This window comes from Strongylocentrotus purpuratus, unplaced genomic scaffold, assembly GCF_000002235.5.
Source record: "Strongylocentrotus purpuratus isolate Spur 01 unplaced genomic scaffold, Spur_5.0 spur5_contig_843, whole genome shotgun sequence".
Lineage (NCBI taxonomy): Eukaryota > Metazoa > Echinodermata > Echinoidea > Camarodonta > Strongylocentrotidae > Strongylocentrotus > Strongylocentrotus purpuratus.
Window position 1 is genome coordinate 508248 of NW_022145550.1, and position 19615 is coordinate 527862.

General features: G+C 39.0%; 1 protein-coding gene across 1 annotated transcript; it reads right to left on the reverse strand.

Moving 5' to 3' along the window:
* Positions 1-353: 353 nt before the first annotated feature.
* On the reverse strand, positions 354-18041 carry LOC762388 (NADH-cytochrome b5 reductase-like). The gene is made up of 8 exons (XM_030989957.1): positions 17937-18041; positions 8031-8327; positions 7359-7543; positions 6875-7029; positions 6202-6289; positions 5233-5337; positions 3429-3632; positions 354-1901 (listed from the first exon to the last, which is right to left on the reverse strand). The coding sequence occupies exons 2-8, from the start codon at positions 8050-8052 to the stop codon at positions 1698-1700; spliced, it is 963 nt and encodes a 320-aa protein (XP_030845817.1). The 5' UTR covers positions 8053-8327; positions 17937-18041; the 3' UTR covers positions 354-1697.
* Between the last annotated feature and the right edge of the window lie 1574 nt (positions 18042-19615).

Sequence of the window (19615 nt, forward strand, 5' to 3'; positions counted from 1 at the left end):
TATGACAACACCTACGTTCAAGGCTATTTCATCATCTAAATGTACATACTGTATCTGTATATTAACCTTGTAAATTCAATTTGAAGTAATAAAACCTGAAAAAGTATGAAAAGATTGTGTGTGACCATTATATGTAGAGTATGTGTATCTGTTAACTCTTTTTGTGGACAAAGAAAAACAATAAAGAACAATAGAAGGCAAGAAAGAAAATTTTAAAATTTGTAGATCAAACTTTTCTAACCATCATCTTTCTATTATGTTCTTCTTTTTTTTTGTCTCCCACAACAAATAATAAACAAAATTTCATACTTTGAAGTTATATATCATTATATTGGTATTTATTGGAAAAATCTTAGACTATTTACATGTATTTTATCCTTTGAATCATGTTAAGGTTTGAAAATATATACAAATAGTTAAAAAGTTAAAAATTTGAAGCAAATACATTGCACACAATATTAAAGAAAGAATTAGAAATCAAGTTTACATTCTAAAATTCATTGTTTAAATTCCATTAGTAAATTGAAGAAACCCGTGTCAAAATCTTTCGTGTGTCAAACCATGACAGCAAAGATGCCAACTTTGCTAATACAATGGCAGGATTCTAATGTATGAAAACAAATATTTTGGAGTTGGTATCTCTGTGGTATATGCAATATCGCAGAAAATACTCATGACTGTCTTAAATCTGTATATTGCCATTAGCGTTCAAATGTTTTCATATTTCAGTTTCATGAATACTACAATTCTGAACTTCTTAGAAACTCCCGATGCAGGGATATCATCCAAGTATACAGTATTTTAAAAATAATAGGTTCCCCCAAATCTAGGAAACACAGATCCCTTGAAAGTGGAGAAACATACAGAGTAATATGTTGAAACTTTACCCATGGAATTTTGTCACCTCATTGCTGTTAGTCATCAAAATAACCTTGGTTCACTACAGGAGAAAAGTGCATATATAGAGTCGAACCCTAATATAATTTACTAAATAAGACATGGCATTTCTTTTAACAAGGCTAAAAAATATTCAAAAATGTATAAACCTTGATAGAATATGCAAGAAAGGGATTGGCAGCATTACCTTGTTATAATGAACAATTGGTGTAATAGTGATCTTTAAATAAGGTTTTAATGTACAATTAAAATGACACACACATGTGCCTCACTGCCAGCATCATTAGTTTGTTACTCCCTGAAATGAGAATTAATTTGGTATTCCAGTGGACTTGAAATAATAATAATAATAGTAATAGTGGGTTCTTGTATAGCGCTCATGTCAGTCAGATTTGACCCTCCTGGCGCTCCCGATTATTACCCTGGCTTTAGCACGGCTGCCATACGGCGCTCTAGCATGATTGATTGAATGATTGAATGATTGAATGATTTGCAATTATGCATATCAGTTACATTTAAACATTGATACAAATAGATATCGAATAGACCATACATGTACAGAGGACCAATGGAACATCCCCATGCATATACTAAAATATTTCTCTATGCACACCATGTCCATGAATTGGACATTCAGATTTTTGTTTTTTCTTTGAGAAACTTTGAACAGATATTTCAAAGAATTGGGTCCAACACACAATGCCATTTACAATATCCCTGCTCTTAACATGGATATAGTTATGATGTCACATGTGTTGATAAGGAAAACACAAATAATCATTGTTAAAATACCCTGTGTGTTAAAACTTCTCTATGGAATTGGCTTGCACTCCTGATTCTTTCAGGAAAGTGATCATGTCATTTTCAAAAGAACGAGTTCCACAGACTAGCACCCTCACAGGTCGACCCATGGATGCAGCCACCTCTTTGGATAGTCTCTTTTGAGTAAAGCGGCCATATTGAATGATCTCTCCGTACTCTGTGGGATGGCTGCCTGCTAAGCTCTGCATAAGATGCAAATACAAGAAACAAGGATTACTTAACCCTTACTGTACTGGGGGGGGGGGGGGCCTGGGAGGCCCCCCCTCGACATTTTCGGAGATTGCGCCGCAACCGCTTGGAATTTTGAATTGTCGTTTCATGACTTTTTTCCCTCAAGTCTTACGCACATTTTGATACCATTTTCATCAAAATCGGATATACCTGTAAGGCGTTACATAACAATTAGTATGCGCATGTCATCAAAAAAAAAAAAAAAAATGAAAATCGCATCAAAATTTGCATAAATTATCATTATTAATTACATTAAAATAACTTTTTTGTGTTAGAAAAGAAGTTTCATATGAATAATGAGTTTCAACATTCAAAAAGTGGAGTTTGACACGTTTTCGGTAAAATGCATAAAATTAGCGCATTTTGCATAATTAATTAGGCTAACGACAAAAATTTGCATATTCGGAAAAAACTAATTATACCATCTTGTTCCTTACGTAAATATCTACAAACATGCAAATTTTCGTGTTCATCGGACGATCGACGGCCGAGATCATAGGGGGGGGGGAGCCTCCCAGGCCCCCCCCCCCCCCCCAGTCAGTGGGTGCTCAAAATAGCCCAGTACAGTAAGGGTTAAAGATAAAGTTGAGTTCTGGTCATGCGATTGCATTGTGAAAGAAACGGTGCAGAATCGATCAGAAAAGGTTGATCATCTAGCATGTAAGTATTGGTGTGTACTGCAAGGTTCTGGAATCATCAAAATGAGAAGAAATTTGGCCCAGTCTTGGTAAAGTTACAAGCACTGTACACAGAAATATGTATATTGGACTATACAAACATGTGGCATAAAATCTGTCCCGATTTGTATGCTGTTACATGCCATATTTAGAATATTAAGGCATTTGAAGAGCCATGCTTTTCAGGGAACATTTGTTATCTGATGTTCTTCCACACTTGCATAATAACAATGATAACGCTCACAATTTTTTTTTTCACCTCTTCCCAGAACTCGACTTTCTCTTTAACATGCAGGCAAACATGCTTATTTCCCACACATAATCAACCACAGATAAGTCAATGATAAGGCACACAAATTAACAAAATGAACCTGTCAGTTCAATTGAACATCAAAGAATGCATGGCTTTTTGGAAGAGCAATACTCATGAATCAACATTTTAAGCTCCCATTTCTCTGTTTCTCTGCTTCGGCAATAACAATATGTACATACACATAGGTACGTTTTTGCTGCAAATCCCAGAGCTCTTGCCTGAGCTAGCTGCATGATTTGTATTTGATTGTAAAATAAAGAAAAAACTCTTTGATCCAGAAGGGATTTGAACTTGCAACGTGTACTGCTATCTGGGCAGCAAGTATGCCACTAGGTCATTTCTGATCTATGGCACAGTTCATAGGTGACTGTACAGGGAATACTTATCAACAACTACCGGTAGTCAATTCCTTCTTGATGTACAAATGGATGAGTTTCTTAGCGCATTGAAATGTTGACAGAACAAAGAACAAAGTATTATATTATTACCTGAGTTAGATTAAAGATAATGGTGATATTCCAGTAAAGAGCCAACTCATTAAGAGTTTCCCTGAGAAGAATCTCATCATAGTTGCGACAGGTGTAGAGAAGTCTGAAGACTGTCTCATCCTCCTCATTCTCTATAATATGCCTCATCACCTGAATGATGGGAGTGATACCGGTACCAGCTGCTATAGCTATCATATAATGGCCCTGTTGATAAAAAGTTGTATTTTTATTTTTATTTTGTATTTATTAGAAAACTTCATTCACATGGTACATTAATGATGTGTTATACAATACATAGGCATAATAATTATTACAAATATGGAAAAACTCATGTGAAAGATACATGTAAACAATACCGGTATATACATGTACAATTGTATACACATGTACATGTAGGTATGTATTTACACATTATTTCAAATAAGATTAAATGTTGAGAAAATGACAAATGGTAATGAATATAAAATCTTTTGTGTACCGGTAAATGATTTAACTGCATGTTTGCATTAATAATGGAAAATTGTATATGAGTAAAAGATTGAAATGTCTCCTATTAAGTATCACTGCATGAAATTAAAAAAGTTTGGGGTAACATTTCATTTTGTACTTTTTTTAATAGAAAATGCTCTATTTCAGAAGAATATGTAAATCTCACTTATCTACAAGGTCATTTATTGAACTACTCTCTTTAGTTTGCCTAAGGCTTGCAACGTTCTATCGTGATAAACAAAGCTCCTCAATAACTCTTTACCTAAGGGTACGAGGCAAAATATTGGGAAAATGTATACACAAAACAGCTTTTTTTTTTACATATTTAAGGGGTCTGTGTGCATCGGATTTGTTATATTTGAACAATGGGATACATCTTTAGAAACTTCATTTTCTTACGTACACTCTTTAATGAAAAATAATTGAAAAAATTCTGAAGGAGAAATACACTTCATAAGTATATCTCTCTCAATCAATTTGATGAAATACTAAGGTAAAAAAAAGGAGTAACTTAGGTCTGGAAACCTTCCACAAAGTGCCAAAGAGGATGGCTGATGTTTTCAATAGAAAATCAAACCAAAATGAATTGTTCTCTGGCTCCTATGAACTGTTAGATTACCTTGTTTGGTTGGTATGTAAATTAATTGTACTCTGGCTCCTATGAACTGTTAGATTACCTTGTTTGGTTGGTATGTAAATTAATTGTACTCTGGCTCCTATGAACTGTTAGATTACCTCGTTTGGTTGGTATGTAAATTAATTGTACTCTGGCTCCTATGAACTGTTAGATTACCTCGTTTGGTTGGTATGTAAATTAATTGTACTCTGGCTCCTATGAACTGTTAGATTACCTCGTTTGGTTGGTATGTAAATTAATTGTACTCTGGCTCCTATGAACTGTTAGATTACCTTGTTTGGTTGGTATGTAAATTAATTGTACTCTGGCTCCTATGAACTGTTAGATTACCTCGTTTGGTTGGTATGTAAATTAATTGTACTCTGGCTCCTATGAACTGTTAGATTACCTCGTTTGGTTGGTATGTAAATTAATTGTACTCTGGCTCCTATGAACTGTTAGATTACCTTGTTTGGTTGGTATGTAAATTAATTGTACTCTGGCTCCTATGAACTGTTAGATTACCTCGTTTGGTTGGTATGCAAATTAATTGTACTCTGGCTCCTATGAACTGTTAGATTACCTTGTTTGGTTGGTATGTAAATTAATTGTACTCTGGCTCCTATGAACTGTTAGATTACCTTGTTTGGTTGGTATGTAAATGAATTGTACTCAGGCTCCTATGAACTGTTAGATTACCTCATTTGGTTGGTATGTAAATGATCCAAAGGGTCCTCTCCATTCTACTTCATCGCCTATCTTCCATTGCTTAATATACTGAGACATATCTCCACCGGGGTACAACTGCAAAAAAAGATAAATTTCATATCATGACAAATTAATAAGTATGTAGGCCTCTATAATCAAATTTAAGCACAATTAAGATCATGTTATGTTTTCTCATTAGTGTGAGGAAAGATTTATTCCTGTATATGTCCATTAAAAAAACTTGAACATACAAAGCAGACAATGGTCGAGTTGAGTATACAGGTGTAGATGTTGATATGGTAGGGCTATTAAAGAAAGAAAAACAAAATTATTCAATTCATTTTCTTCCTAGAACTGTAGCTATAAACTCTAATTTTGTTTTCACCTCTTACAGTATGCTTATAAATATACAGAGAGCAAATTCGATTAAAAAAAAAGAATCAGTACAAGTACTATATATATATATATATATATATATATATATATATATATCTTCTGTCCTAACCTCTCATTATGTTTGAGAGTTTCATACAACACAATTTAACAGCCTCTCACGAATGGAGTACCGAAGCTCTGACGTCATAAAAATCTAGTTTTAGAATTTTTCAATTTTTTCTTCTTCTTCATTTTCCAAAAGAGCATCAAAAATAATGTCTGAATGTCGAAAACCAATTGAATATGTTAAGTATTGGCCGAGATATGACCATCTGAATAAATAGATGTCCTATAGGAACTCAGTGTTATATTGCTCTGGCTTGTAATGTTATGAACCAGAGCAATATAACATTGAGTACCTATAGGACATTTTTTTATTCAGATGGTCATATCTCAGCCAATACTTAACATATTCAATTGGTTTTCGACATTCAGACATTATTTATGATCCTCTTTCTTTTGAGAAATTCCAATAATAGCTTTTGGATGACGTCACACTTCACCACTCTATATCCCTCTGCATACCTTAATAAGGACTTCAAAGAATCCTGCATCATGTGGTGATGAGATGGGTGTGTACTGCCTGGTTATCACCTTTCCATTGTGTATACCCCTATGAGGATGATACCAAAGGAGAAACAAAAAGAGTGCCACCTGACATTATACGAGATGAGCAGGTAGAGAGAACTTTTACACCACTCGCAGACACAATATAATACACATAAAAAGATTCTCAACAAGATAACAAGATACATGTACATGTACCGTAGACCCTCGACTGCGCACAGTCAAAATATGATGCCTCCGCCATAGAGCAATTTTACAAACCAAAACAGAAGCAATTTGTAAAAAAATTCAAGTTTGATTGTATGACCCTTTGATCTTTGACCTCGTGACCCCAAAATCTAATAAGTTCATTAGCTTTGCAAGATACATAAAGGACATAAGTTAGGCGGGAAGCCATCGATCGGTTCTTGAGATAAAACGATCACGAGAACGGGATGTACAGACGGACGGACGGACAACCCGAAAACATAATGCCTCCGGCTACCTTGTAGCAGAGGCATAAAAACTAAATAACTAAAAAATTAAAATAAGGTAAAAGCAAATTTAAACATTACAAAGGGAGAGATGGTGGCATGTTTATTAATCTTATAATATTCTAAAATAATAAACATTGACGTCCTATGAGTTTTACCTGAGGATGATATGCTTTGCAATAGACAGGTCCAGTTTCCTTCCAGGTGGAAGCATGAATCTGTACACAGCTGTATTTGCACAGACTGGAACAATCGATTGCAGAGTGTAATATCTGTAGTCCATCAGGTCCATTACAGTTGTATTGTCTTCAATCTTGAACAAAGGGAACATAATTATGAATTATTAGAAGTAGTTCTGATACTAAACATTTAAGAATATATCCAGCAAAAAACAAAATGATTTAATCAAGGACAGTAAGGTTATGTGTAGTTACATCTCAAGTTCTTTAATTATGAAAATGATATTCAAACATGATACCTCTTCTTCCATTTAAAGTACAGGGCACTGTAGTTCCCAGTATACATTAATTCCATTTCACTAAACTAATCACAGCAATCAGTATATTGAAAATTACAGAGGATTTAATCTAAGAAGTAACTGAAGCACAACTTTCAAGTTCGAGGGGAATAAATAAAACTCACCTGAATTTCCTCTGCACCATGTTTACGCTTGCAAGTCTTTTTCCACAGTTGGATCTCCTGATCATGAATATCATAGACACACACTGCACACCCAGAACCACAGCAAGAATCTATAGGGGGTGTGGCCGGCCGTATTGATTGGCACTGCTCACAAACATCAGGATCCATAGTCTCACTTGCCATGACTGTGGTGTACACAAAATGGGGGAGGGGGGGAGGAATTGAAAGACATGCATTTTTTAGACTGATATTCACTCTTTCATCTTTTCCTACATTTAAATTTTATGTAGATGTTTTCAGTCCATAAAGTGCAAGTTCCTTATGGCTGTGGAATTGAATATATATGTAAACTCGTACTGTAGTTTATTATTCATTTGACTGCAATAATCTACTTTTTATTCCTCTTTTCCTCCTCCTCCTCCTCCTCCTCCTCCTCCTCCTCCTCCTCCTCCTTCGTCTTCTCCTTCACCTTCTTCTTTTCTTCTTTATTCATCTTCTTCTTCCTATCCTTCTTCTTCTCCTTATTCACCTTCTGCAGCTGAGTTTTTCTACGATGGCTGAGCCCTTAGTGTCGACGTTGAGCTTGACGAAGAACGTTTCATCGGGTTCCCACTCATAACTTCTTTCTGGTATGCTGTGTTCTAAATCCCCAAATAAATGTAATAACATTACCTGAATAGTTTCCCTGCACCATTCGTTGTCCAGGAGCCTGAAACAAGGCAATGGATTGGTTCAATGTTCTGCTGGTATGGTAGTAGTCAGTGTTTTGCTCATTTCATTTATTATCTGAGTTATCTTTCTGGGTCATGTCCACTTTCCTCCCCTGTGGTTTGGTGTTATCTTGATGTACTCCTAGCATCATACATGTCCACCATGACTTCCCTTCTTCCACTACTTGTTTGTTGGTCGTAAGCTTGCTTGGTTCCTCTTCACTAGACTCACACTTCCTCTTCTGACCTCTTACTTTCTCTGATTCAACACACACAAAAGAAAAACAAAAGAATGTTTTTTATTAGGATGTTTAAAATATTATTACCGGTATTCAATTCAAGATTGGATGACCTGCAAATAAGGCCTTTTTTCAATAAAACTCTTGAAGTTTTAACAAAAACTTTATATTTATTACAAAATTTATAATCACTATCACCTGTTCATGTGGTCAACTGGGTTAATGGGGATATTGTCAGATTATAAAGGGTGATCATGCATATTTTAAGTCTAGAATTATAAATAAAGTTAAACATTTTGAATGTTGTTTACCTGTTAATTAGTTTGGATGGGAGGGTTCAAGCTCATGAAGTAAGTTTTTGAAAGATGATGCATAAGTTGTAACGGGTGCAACATGATTGCATGAGAGCAGCGCCAGAGATCGAGATCGAGAGAGACTAGTCACTAGGGCCATAGGGCAGCGTCTCACGAAACCGTCATAAGTACAAGTTCACGGCCGGCATCCCATTGAAATGTGTGTATTAAGTTTAACAAACGTTTCAATGTGTTGTCAGTGAACTTGTACTGATGCCGGTTTCATGAAACGCTGCCCAGGTCACTACTAGTCACGCATCAAGTCTTAAATAATTCAAGTAGACCTCTAGCCTAGGCTCTAGTCTAGAGGCCTTTAGAGTCCTAAACTAAGTCTCAACTTCAGCTTTGCCTTTATGTAGGTCTTAGTCATGGGTGTCGATCCCGGGGGGGATGGGGGGATATATCCCCCCCAATATTTCAGGTGGGGGGGATGGCCTGTAGCCCTGTACAATCATCCCCCCCAATAATTCACCATCAAAAAAAAAAAAAAAAAATGAAGAGAAAAAATTAAGGATGAGAGCCCGATGAGAGTAGTTAATAGTTATTACTCGCAAGATGACCATCAATATACACATTTTGCTATCTCATTTTCATAATACATACATATATCTGAAGTAAATAAGACAACCGTATATAAGACAAGAATAAATTGAATTCTCGCTCATACGGCTTCATCAGGAATTGATGAATTTATTCAATTTGTTCAATCAACAGCATCATAGAAATGCAGTGCGCCAAATGCAAAGACGCAGCGTCAAAAAGCAACGAGCTAAATGTTAAGCGCGAAGTGCAAAAATAGCAATCTGCAATGCACATCAGACAATCCTGGACAGTGTAAACATAGATGAACTCTGTGACGATTTCGTGATGAGATCGGAGACAAGGAGAAAGATTTTCGGACATTAGTATGACTTATAAAATAGTTCTCTAGTTGTTATGATGTTTCCGTTCACCCTTTTTAAAATTCACGTCATTGTATCTTTATTTTTGTTTTTTTCACTCATTTTATTTCCTGATATTTCCTAAAAGATTTTTCATTATTGGAGAAAGATTATTATGTCACAACTTATTTGTAACACAAATTATTTTCAGTGGGGAAACTGAATTCTGACAAGGATTAATATAGAGAACAGTACAACGAATCGTCTTCTTTCTCTAATAATTCAGTGAAAAGGGCAAAGTTGTCAGGGGGCAACTGAATTCAGACGTGGATTAAGCATAATAATCAAATGAAACGTCAAAGTACACGATACAACGAAGCGTCTTCTTTTACGAATAATTTAATGACACGTGAAAGCTTCCGCGCTAAGCGCGGAATGGGCGAAAATGGATACAGACAAGGATTAAGAGTCGAGAATGGTACATAGGATCGTCTTCTTTCTTTAATCATCTAATGAAACATCAGAGCTTCCGCGCTATGCGCGGGGAAGGGGGAATTTGATTCAAACATTAAGGATTAAGAGTCGAGAATGGTACATCGAATCGTCTTCTTTCTTTAATAATCTGATGAAACGTCAGAGCTTCCGCGTTACGTGCGGAGGAAGGGGAACTTGATTCAAACAAGGATTAAGAGTCGAGAACGGTCCAACAAATTGTCTTCTTTCTCTTATAATTAAGTGAAACGTCAAAGCTTCCGCGCTTCGCGTGGTAGGGGAGAAACTGAATTCATGAAGGACACGATACAACAACAAGTCTTCTTTCTCTAATGTGAAAGCTTCCGTGCTTCGCGCAGGAATGGGCGAAAATGAATTCAGACAAGGATTAAGAGACGAGAATGGTACATAGGATCGTCTTCTTTCTTTAATAATCTAATGAAACGTCAGAAGGGTAAGGGGAACTTGATTCAAACATTAAGGATTAAGAGTCGAGAATAGTACATCGAATCGTCTTCTTTCGTTAATAATCTGATGTTAAGTCAGAGCTTCCGCGCTATGCGCGGAAGTAGGGGAACTTGATTCAAGCAAGGATTAAGAGAGAGTTGAGAATGGTACATCGAATCGTCTTCTGTCTTTAATAATCTAATGAAACGTCAGAGCTTCCGCGCTACGCGTGGAGGAAGTGGAACTTGATTCAAACAAGGATTAAGAGTCAAGAACGGTCCAACGAATTGAAGTAGACTTGGGAGCTACTTTATAGACACCATAACCAGACATGAAATACTCACTGGAAATGTATCAGGCAATCAGGCTTGACATCCTTAACTTCCAGTAAAGGTACGTCTGTTCGGTTGAGGTGTCGGTTGCATGAGAGAGAGAGTTCAGGTTGACTCTATTCCAGGGAAGCTTCCAATAGGAATAGCGCCCTCTAGTGGTGAGGGTGGCTATTGTAGACTGCTATGCTCTGCTACACTCGTAGTCTGCTAATGCAGTCTGCTTCGTGCTTGTAGTCTATATCATAAACTACTACATTCCCCCCCGTTTTAAAGAACTCATCCCAGGGAGAACCTAAACCCCTCAAAAAAAACTTGGGTGCCACAATCAGTGGCTGAAACCCGCTAAGACCGGCTTTTGTAACAGCCAGGTCCATCAATCACAACATACAAAATTTAAACAAAACAATGTTGTCCTCCGGAAAAAAAAACTGTTTTCCTTTCCTTTCCTTGAACAAAACCCTCCTCCCTTTGCCAACTACAAAGGGCAACCCCATTATACATCCCATTATAAAAACATCACGCCCTCAAAGGGCAATTTCATTATAAACACAATATAATAGAAAACATCATGCCGATCCCCTTTCTTTGTACTGAAAAAAACAAACAAGGGTGATCCAAACAGTATAGTTTTTGTTTCTAAAAAAGGAAAATCGGAAGCAAACGAAATCAAAGGGTGACACGAGTGCCAGCAATGTGCAATTGATTTAAACCGATGTAGTTCAAATCAAATGGCCTCGATGAAACCATACCCAGTTTGCTAAATTTAAACAAATCATCAAAATATCCCAATAATCACAAACCGGGGTCACTAACCCCGCCATCCCAGAGGGAATTGTTCAAGGAATACCCTGAAAGCCGAAAGAGAGGTCGCTTACCCCTACTTCCCAATGGGAGCTGGTCAAGGAATACCTTGATAGCTAGAAAATGTGGAGTATACATCAACACCCCACTTAAAACATTACAGGGGTCAGTCACATCGACACCCCTCTCAAACACTTGCAGGGGTCTATCACATTGTCACCCAACTCAAAACATTGCAGGGATACTTATCGTCATCCCCCTTAAGTCACTTGAAGAACGAGGAAACCATGAACACAGGCATAAATATGGACCGTGCTAGATTTCTACAACAAGCAGCAGTGCTACATGTATACAGGGATAAGGACATGGAGCAGGAGGCTAACTTACAGCCAACTTTGACATGTCTATGGCAAAGTCCTTACTTTGCTATCCCAAGGAAAAGACTACTACAAGAAAGCTGAATGAGAAACTCTCCACAGAAAACTACCCTAATTACAAAAATGCCTGCCAAAAGGATGTGTACTGAAACATAGAGTAAAACGCATACTCCAAATAAACTCATTCACCCATTTGTCAAGATGATTAATGAATATGACCGACATGATTAGCATGTAGGACAGGTTTCACTCCAACGGAGAGATCCACATACATGTAAGCATTTTGACAAATTGTACTAATTCCACAAAACTAGGATTAAACTAATATACATCCATACATTCTGAAGTACATGAAGATCATATCTCCAGTATGCATGGACTAAGGGAATGTTTATGTGCTTTCATGTAGATAACTTAGAAGTGGACATGGTAGCCATAAGAAGATATTTTTGTCTTAATCCTCTTACTAGATCACATAAATATCACAGGATTCCCAACTATCCTGGAAATCATGGGAAAATCCATACCATACCCCCACCATGTATAACAGATAGTACAGGAACGATAAATTACATGTACTTATCAGTTCGAAGATGAAATCACCCATAAGGTAATCTAGTATGGTAAGAGGTAATTACCTAAGAGGAAAAAACAACTGCCACAGAACTAATATTGAGAAGCTTGCCGACATAAGCCTTTTCCTGAAATGGCAGGGAGGACCTCATCCATCCCTAACTCGTCAGACTTTACTACATCTGCTCCTCGACCAGGTACTTCTCGTCCGACCCTCGTCCGACCCACTGGGTCTTGGGCGGCAGGGTCTGTGAAATCCCTCGCGCCCCACCTAGAGCCTTGGCAATCTTCTCCAGGTTTTTCTCCAAACCGGATATCCGGATATCCAAACTGGAAGACAAACCAGATATCTGGCTATCCAAACTTTTCACCAAACCAGACATCCGGTTATCAAAGCTCTTCGCTAAATCGGATATTCGCTTATCCGATCGTCCCTCCAACTCTGACATCCGGGTCTCAAGTCTGGAAGGGGAAGGGGTGGAAGGAGTGCCCTGCGCCGGTCGCGGGGCAATGTCCACCCTTCGCACCTCGGGCCCTCTGACCTCGCCCGATTCGGTCGCCATCACTTTGGCCTGCCAGGTACGGCCGTACATGACCGTATGCGCGTGCTGGAACCAGCGGATTGCCTCCACTGCTTCCCCAACGTTAGAGAGGCGCTGATTAAGGGCATGACACCCAGCATCGCTGTCGATACAGCCCTGACATAAACGCAATACCAGTTGCCGCTGCACGTAAGTATCTGGGACCCCGGGAAATGCCCGGGATGCAAGCCGATGCAATTTGTCTGCCCATTCAGGCAAGGATTCCGTAAGACCCTGCTTAGCAGTGTTAAATTCAAGCAGGGTTGCCTCCGGAGGCTCCCGGTATCCAAACCGGCCCTCCAGCTGGCGTACTACCCCGAAATAACCCATATCGGGGTCCCGCTCCTGAATCCTATCGAAAAACTCGCTTGCCTGACCGTCCAGACACCAGCACAACTGGTTTAGGCGTTGTGGATAATCCCACTCGCAGGCATCCGCAAATGCGGAGAATTTTCGGAAGAACGCGCGCCAATTCCCGCGCCCGTCGAATCCGATCGATTTGGGGAGTGGCTGATAAGAAGCCCTCCCTCGGTTGCGTCCCCAATCTCCCTCCCCTCTAGACAAAGACGGTCGGGGGAATGCATCGCCCATTTCCGGGGGCAGGGTTGGAAAAGTCCGGGCCGGCCCTGGTAGGGAAGTATCTTCCCCACCTTCATATCTCCACGAATTCGCGCGGGAAAACCCGCCCGACTCTCTCACCGGGGGAGGATAACTGTCATGGGGATAAACCTGTGCCCCAAGACTTCTTCCTCCGGATTCTCCGGATCCTCTCCCCCGGAGCGTGCTACTCCAAAAATCGCCCGTTTGGAATATTGCCCTAGATGGCATCCTGGGGGACTCTCCCCCATAATCCAAACGCGATCGGAAGTCAAACCAGCCTTGCAGATTGCCTACATCCGCAAACATAGCAGAGGACTCCAACAGCTCAGGAGTAATCCCCCCATGCTTTTCCCGGAGTTCTAAAATACGCCCCGCTCGAACAGGACTTACCCCGGGCATGGCCAGCAACTCCTCAAACGTACAACTATTAATAGGGACCTTCTCCATATCCCCACAGTGCTAGGTTAAATCCTTCAACAATAGGACAAAACCTACAACAATAAAATAAATCCCAGAATATTAATTGATCTATTCAGCAATTATAAACACCCTACAACCGCAGGTGAATAATTGAAGTTATTGAACAGAACAATATACCAGGATATATAACCACCAATAAAATATATCCCAGAAGATTAATTAGACTACCCAACAATTATTAATACCCATACAACCACAGGTAAATAATTGGATAGAACACACTAGGATATTTTAGCACAATTGCAATCACAATCACAATCAAAACAAAGGAAACACAGACCCCTACTGCCTTAGATCAATTCACCGAACCGATATAAAATATCGACAAGGAGCCTACTTCACTCAAGAATGAGCTATTACTCCCCCGCCTGAGAGGTTCGATGAAATAAAAAGAAGGAGCTACACCCCTCCTTGCGCCCTAACCAATGCAATACACCAGAGACAGGGTAAGATATACCCACCCCGGCACTGACTGTAATAAACCCAATGTCCTACTAAATTTAATCCCTAATACCAGTATTAAACTCTAAGTCTATAATTATTCTTATATTCTAAAACAGTTCCTAAATATGAGAAATAACAAATACTATAATTGTATCTGTATAATGCAATAGATGCCCTAATCCTCCAACACTACAACTGCCCCACCTCCGCACCGCCAAGACTCACGACTACCCTGGGATAAAACTCCCAGAGCCAAGTCCTCACCCACGGTCACAAAAGTGCTATCTATTTATCTGGTATCTTCTGTTTCCCGGAAAACACCCCTACAACGGAGTTAAAACCGAACAGTCAACCAAGATAAACAAACAATCAAAAGCAATTCCAGTTATAGATTCACCAGAACAACATCACAATTAATACAGATTCCAACCAAAGCGAGTTATGTAATAAAGTACAAGTAACCTAACCTAGTTAGTAGAGGTCTAGAGTCTAGCCTCTAGGTTCTATTCAATTCGCGAAGGGAATTATAAATACAACTCCCTCCACCAACTAAACAAACAGACCAACAAATCTGAAATATTTGCCCTAAACTAACCTAAGGAGTAAGGATTGTTAAGAACTATTTAATAATTGGAAATTGTTTACACCCTACAATTTGATTAAGTTATTTTATATAATAATTAATAGAATCAACCTAACCAATCCTGCGAAGGAGACTAGAATCCCCTTCACAAGAGCAGGACTCCTGGGAGCAGCTAGCTAGCAGAACCCCCACGATATCCACTCAATCTATATTTATTCTCAATAAGCTTTACGCCTCTGAAAACAAATTAAACAAATCCAAAAAGCTTATGTTCCACAAATAATCACTAGCTTTATTTGTCTCCTATTCCCCCTTTATTTTTAATTATTTAATAATTGGCTAAAACACAGCCCCTGGCCCCTACCACCAAGCGGGTAGGTGGGCCTAGACGGAACTGCTGGTAACACGAGCACTCACACACGTATACAGCCAGTCCACGTATCAAAAAATAAACGAAGGAAAAGCCCGACAAAATCGGGATAAAGGAGAAAAAGCAATGATTAAAAGGCAAAAGCAACGGATTTCCTACCTTACGATCCACGAGAATCCCACCTCTCACAACTCCAAAAGTACTTGTAAGTTGAAGGAGTTTGCGATTTTGCAGGAGCAAGACTTTTGTTTGTTGTTGACAGTCGAGTCAATAAAATAGATCGCAACGCTCACGCACCCAGATATCCTCCGCTGTTTCCGAGAAATCTCAAACTCTCGCACCTGTTCAGAAATTGAAACTTCTCAACACGTGAGCGAATGGGGACGTACTCCGGAGGATCTGGGTGGGCGAAATTCCGCCGCCCTGATTGGTCTATCCCCTCCAGCGAACGTGTGCGAATCTTGAATTCCATTCTCCTCAAGATTCACGCTCGGGGGGATATGAATGGAAAAACATAACCCAGCCTGGGGATATATATACAACCATCCCCCCTCGGTTATTCCTGGAATGTTTCCCACATCCATTATCCATTGTTCTACACATCACATTAATTCACGCCATTCAATAACAATGCTTCCATAAACATTCAACATGGCTGACCATCTCATCCTGTTTAAGCCAACAGGTTGATAATGATATACCATCATTCCATCACACCCAACATTAAAAATACATAAAACAGGACATTCACCACACTTATATTAAAACTAGCCACAAATAACATAACACATCCACTCCCGGGATATAAAACACCGTATTTCACTGCAGCCATCCGGCCATGGGCCTACCCAGCCCCCACCGAACCTGTCAGCCCTTCACGGCGCTCGCTCCCGTAAAGGCACATAAAGTTTAAAATTCACCATTTTAAAACAAATGGTCGGCCGGAACTACGGGCAGGCAACGCCCACCACCCCCAACCGGAAAATTTGTTTCCACTAGGAAACTAGCAGGCATTACCCCGCACAGCTCCAAAGCGCAACTCGGCAAATTTAGGTCCACGCCCCGTTTTGACAAAATAAATTGACAAAACAACACAACAAGTTACCCCAAAACGGTGCATTTCGAGGTCCTAAAAGTCCGTGACGCCAATGAAGTAGACTTGGGAGCTACTTTATAGACACCATAACCAGACATGAAATACTCACTGGAAATGTATCAGGCAATCAGGCTTGACATCCTTAACTTCCAGTAAAGGTACGTCTGTTCGGTTGAGGTGTCGGTTGCATGAGAGAGAGAGTTCAGGTTGACTCTATTCCAGGGAAGCTTCCAATAGGAATAGCGCCCTCTAGTGGTGAGGGTGGCTATTGTAGACTGCTATGCTCTGCTACACTCGTAGTCTGCTAATGCAGTCTGCTTCGTGCTTGTAGTCTATATCATAAACTACTAATAATAATCTGATGTTAAGTCAGAGCTTCCGCGCTATGCGCGGAAGTAGGGGAACTTGATTCAAGCAAGGATTAAGAGAGAGTTGAGAATGGTACATCGAATCGTCTTCTGTCTTTAATAATCTAATGAAACGTCAGAGCTTCCGCGCTACGCGTGGAGGAAGTGGAACTTGATTCAAACAAGGATTAAGAGTCAAGAACGGTCCAACGAATTGTCTTCTTTCTCTAATAATTTAGTGAAACGTCAAAGCTTCCGCGCTTCGCGGGGGGAACTCCCCCTCCCTGCACGCAACCCTCTAGGGACCGCGCTTCGCGTGCTCACTACCGCCCCCTTAAATGAAATCATGGCTACGTGCTTGGGAGGGGTGCAACTTGCCACACGCTTCTACCTCTTGGTTGCTTTGATCCATTGCCGAAAATATTTTGGCACCTATCATCCCCCCAACCACGGATACAAATCGACACCCAGTTGGTCTTACTCTTACTCTTAGAATCTAGTCTTAGTCTAAAGTAAAACAGCAAAATATACCTCCAGATATATCATGTATAATAACCTAGAGCGACAATGAAAGCCCGGCTGGTGATATTACAAGACTCTTCTCCCAAAATCGGGTAGAATTAAGGTAAAGAAGACAAATGCATATGATGATGCATGACTGAAGTCATTTCCCAGTGTGAGCAGCAGTACCGTGGTTCTGCGCCCCACAGTTTCCCGTGGAGCCCCGGTGAAAACATGCCACTTCTGCGGGTTGCAAAAGTAACGCGATAGTCTATAGAAAATATATGTTTTCCGTAAATATATAGGCTAAATGTGATGCCCTGAGATATCTAAGTATATCAAAAACTATAAATCATTTTAAATATATTTACCGTCCATTCCAAAAATTGAAACATCATACAAAGCAGGTTAAAAGCGATGTTCAAACTTCCCAGACAAAATGCATGAATGTTTGCAGAGATCCAGTGGTGGATGGCTTTTCGTAAATGCTGTGCTTATGGTAAGCCACGGGGCCACTGACTGTCTGATACAGCGGGAGAGTTTTTCAACTTATTAATTTTCATGATTTCGGGTCTGAATGTTTTTTGTTTTTTCATAGGTTTTTATTAATTTCTCTCATAAACAAAATTTCACATAATTTATAACATTTTATTAAAAAAATACAAATAATCTTCAACTTTGCAAGCGAACAATTACTTATAAAGTTACAAATAAATGTTTCATATAAAATATATTTGCAGATGAAGTTACACATTCACATTTTAAACAAATCCCACATAAATTTGTTCAACAATTTCCTCGTTCAGCTTGCATATAGATTTCCAATTATTTCGTTTCTTTTCCACAATAATTTTTCAAAATTTCTACATTTCTGGTCACCAATAAAAAAAAATTAAACAAACTTTGGGGGCCACTGGGAGGGGCAAGGCCCGCTCGCCCCCCCCCCCCCCCCCTGGATCCGCGCCTGCTACATCCACCAAAAATATTTAAAAGGCATAAATTCATGTAAAATATTTGTGAAGGCTTAGATTTTTGTTAAAGAGTGATTTTATACTTGAATCAGCCAAAGTATCAGTCCAAACTGTAACTTAAAAAACGTGTTTTTCTCAGAACTTGGCTTTATAGATGTACCTTTTAGAACCGAGCTCTTCATAATGTGGACCGATGTTTTCAAGACTGCCCGTATACAAACTTTTGTTCAGTTAGTGATATGACAATGGGCTATTGCGTATAGCACCCTGACATAGCATAACGAATAGAAAATTGGTCTATTTAATTCAGTATGCGTGGAATTCCCTAACATGGCACCAGTGAAAAGGTATTGGGGCTATTCAATTCTGCTATCAAGTTGGCATCATAAATATTTTAATAGTTACATTAAAAATTTCTCAGAGTATTTCTGACAAGGCATCAATCAACGAATTGAAAAGAAATTGAACCAACCCTCCCTCCTCGCAAAGGCATGCATGTGTTCGTCTTTTATTGAAATGCACGTACATTCAAGACACAAATAGGGCTAGCTGCAAAGTGATTAAGTGAACGAGAGAAGAAAATATATATTTATTCGAGAGTTCCAATACTTTACAAAATAGGGACTTTTAGATTTGCGTGGACTGATACGTGTGACGTCCTTTCAAGGCAGTGCATTAACAGGACGTCGATCGTAGCAATCCACGTTGTCGTTCGGCAAATCTAAAAGTCCCTATTGACAGTGATAAAAAGGGCATACATCAAGTATAGGGCCGCTGTGCAAAATACCAAACAGAAGTAAATGTCCGCACTAATAAAACACTGTAGGCCTAATGGGGTCCAGAACTTTTTCTTCTTCTTTTTCAGGCTGTTAATTATTAAAAAAGAAAAATCGGTATGCAGTGAGTTTCAGACATAGCTCCCCCCCCCAAAAAAAAAAAAAAAAAAACAACAACAAACAAACAAAACACTTCACCTAAAAAAAAGCGGAGCTTTTTTGTCACCGTGCAGAATTACCTAAGGGGTTAAACTTAAAATACAATTCCTGACAAGATTATTTGTTGATGTTTTGTTCCTATTA

What these genes read in the sequence shown, in the direction of transcription:
- LOC762388 (XM_030989957.1), bottom strand. Translation starts at nt 8,052, where the DNA reads ATGGTGCAGGGAAACTATTCAG. An exon ending in ATGGTGCAGAGGAAATTCAG is followed by an intron (nt 7,030 to 7,358) that starts GTGAGTTTTATT and finishes CCTTTGTTCAAG; the next exon opens with ATTGAAGACAATACAACTGT. An exon ending in TCTTTGAAGTCCTTATTAAG is followed by an intron (nt 5,338 to 6,201) that starts GTATGCAGAGGG and finishes CTTTTTTTGCAG; the next exon opens with TTGTACCCCGGTGGAGATAT.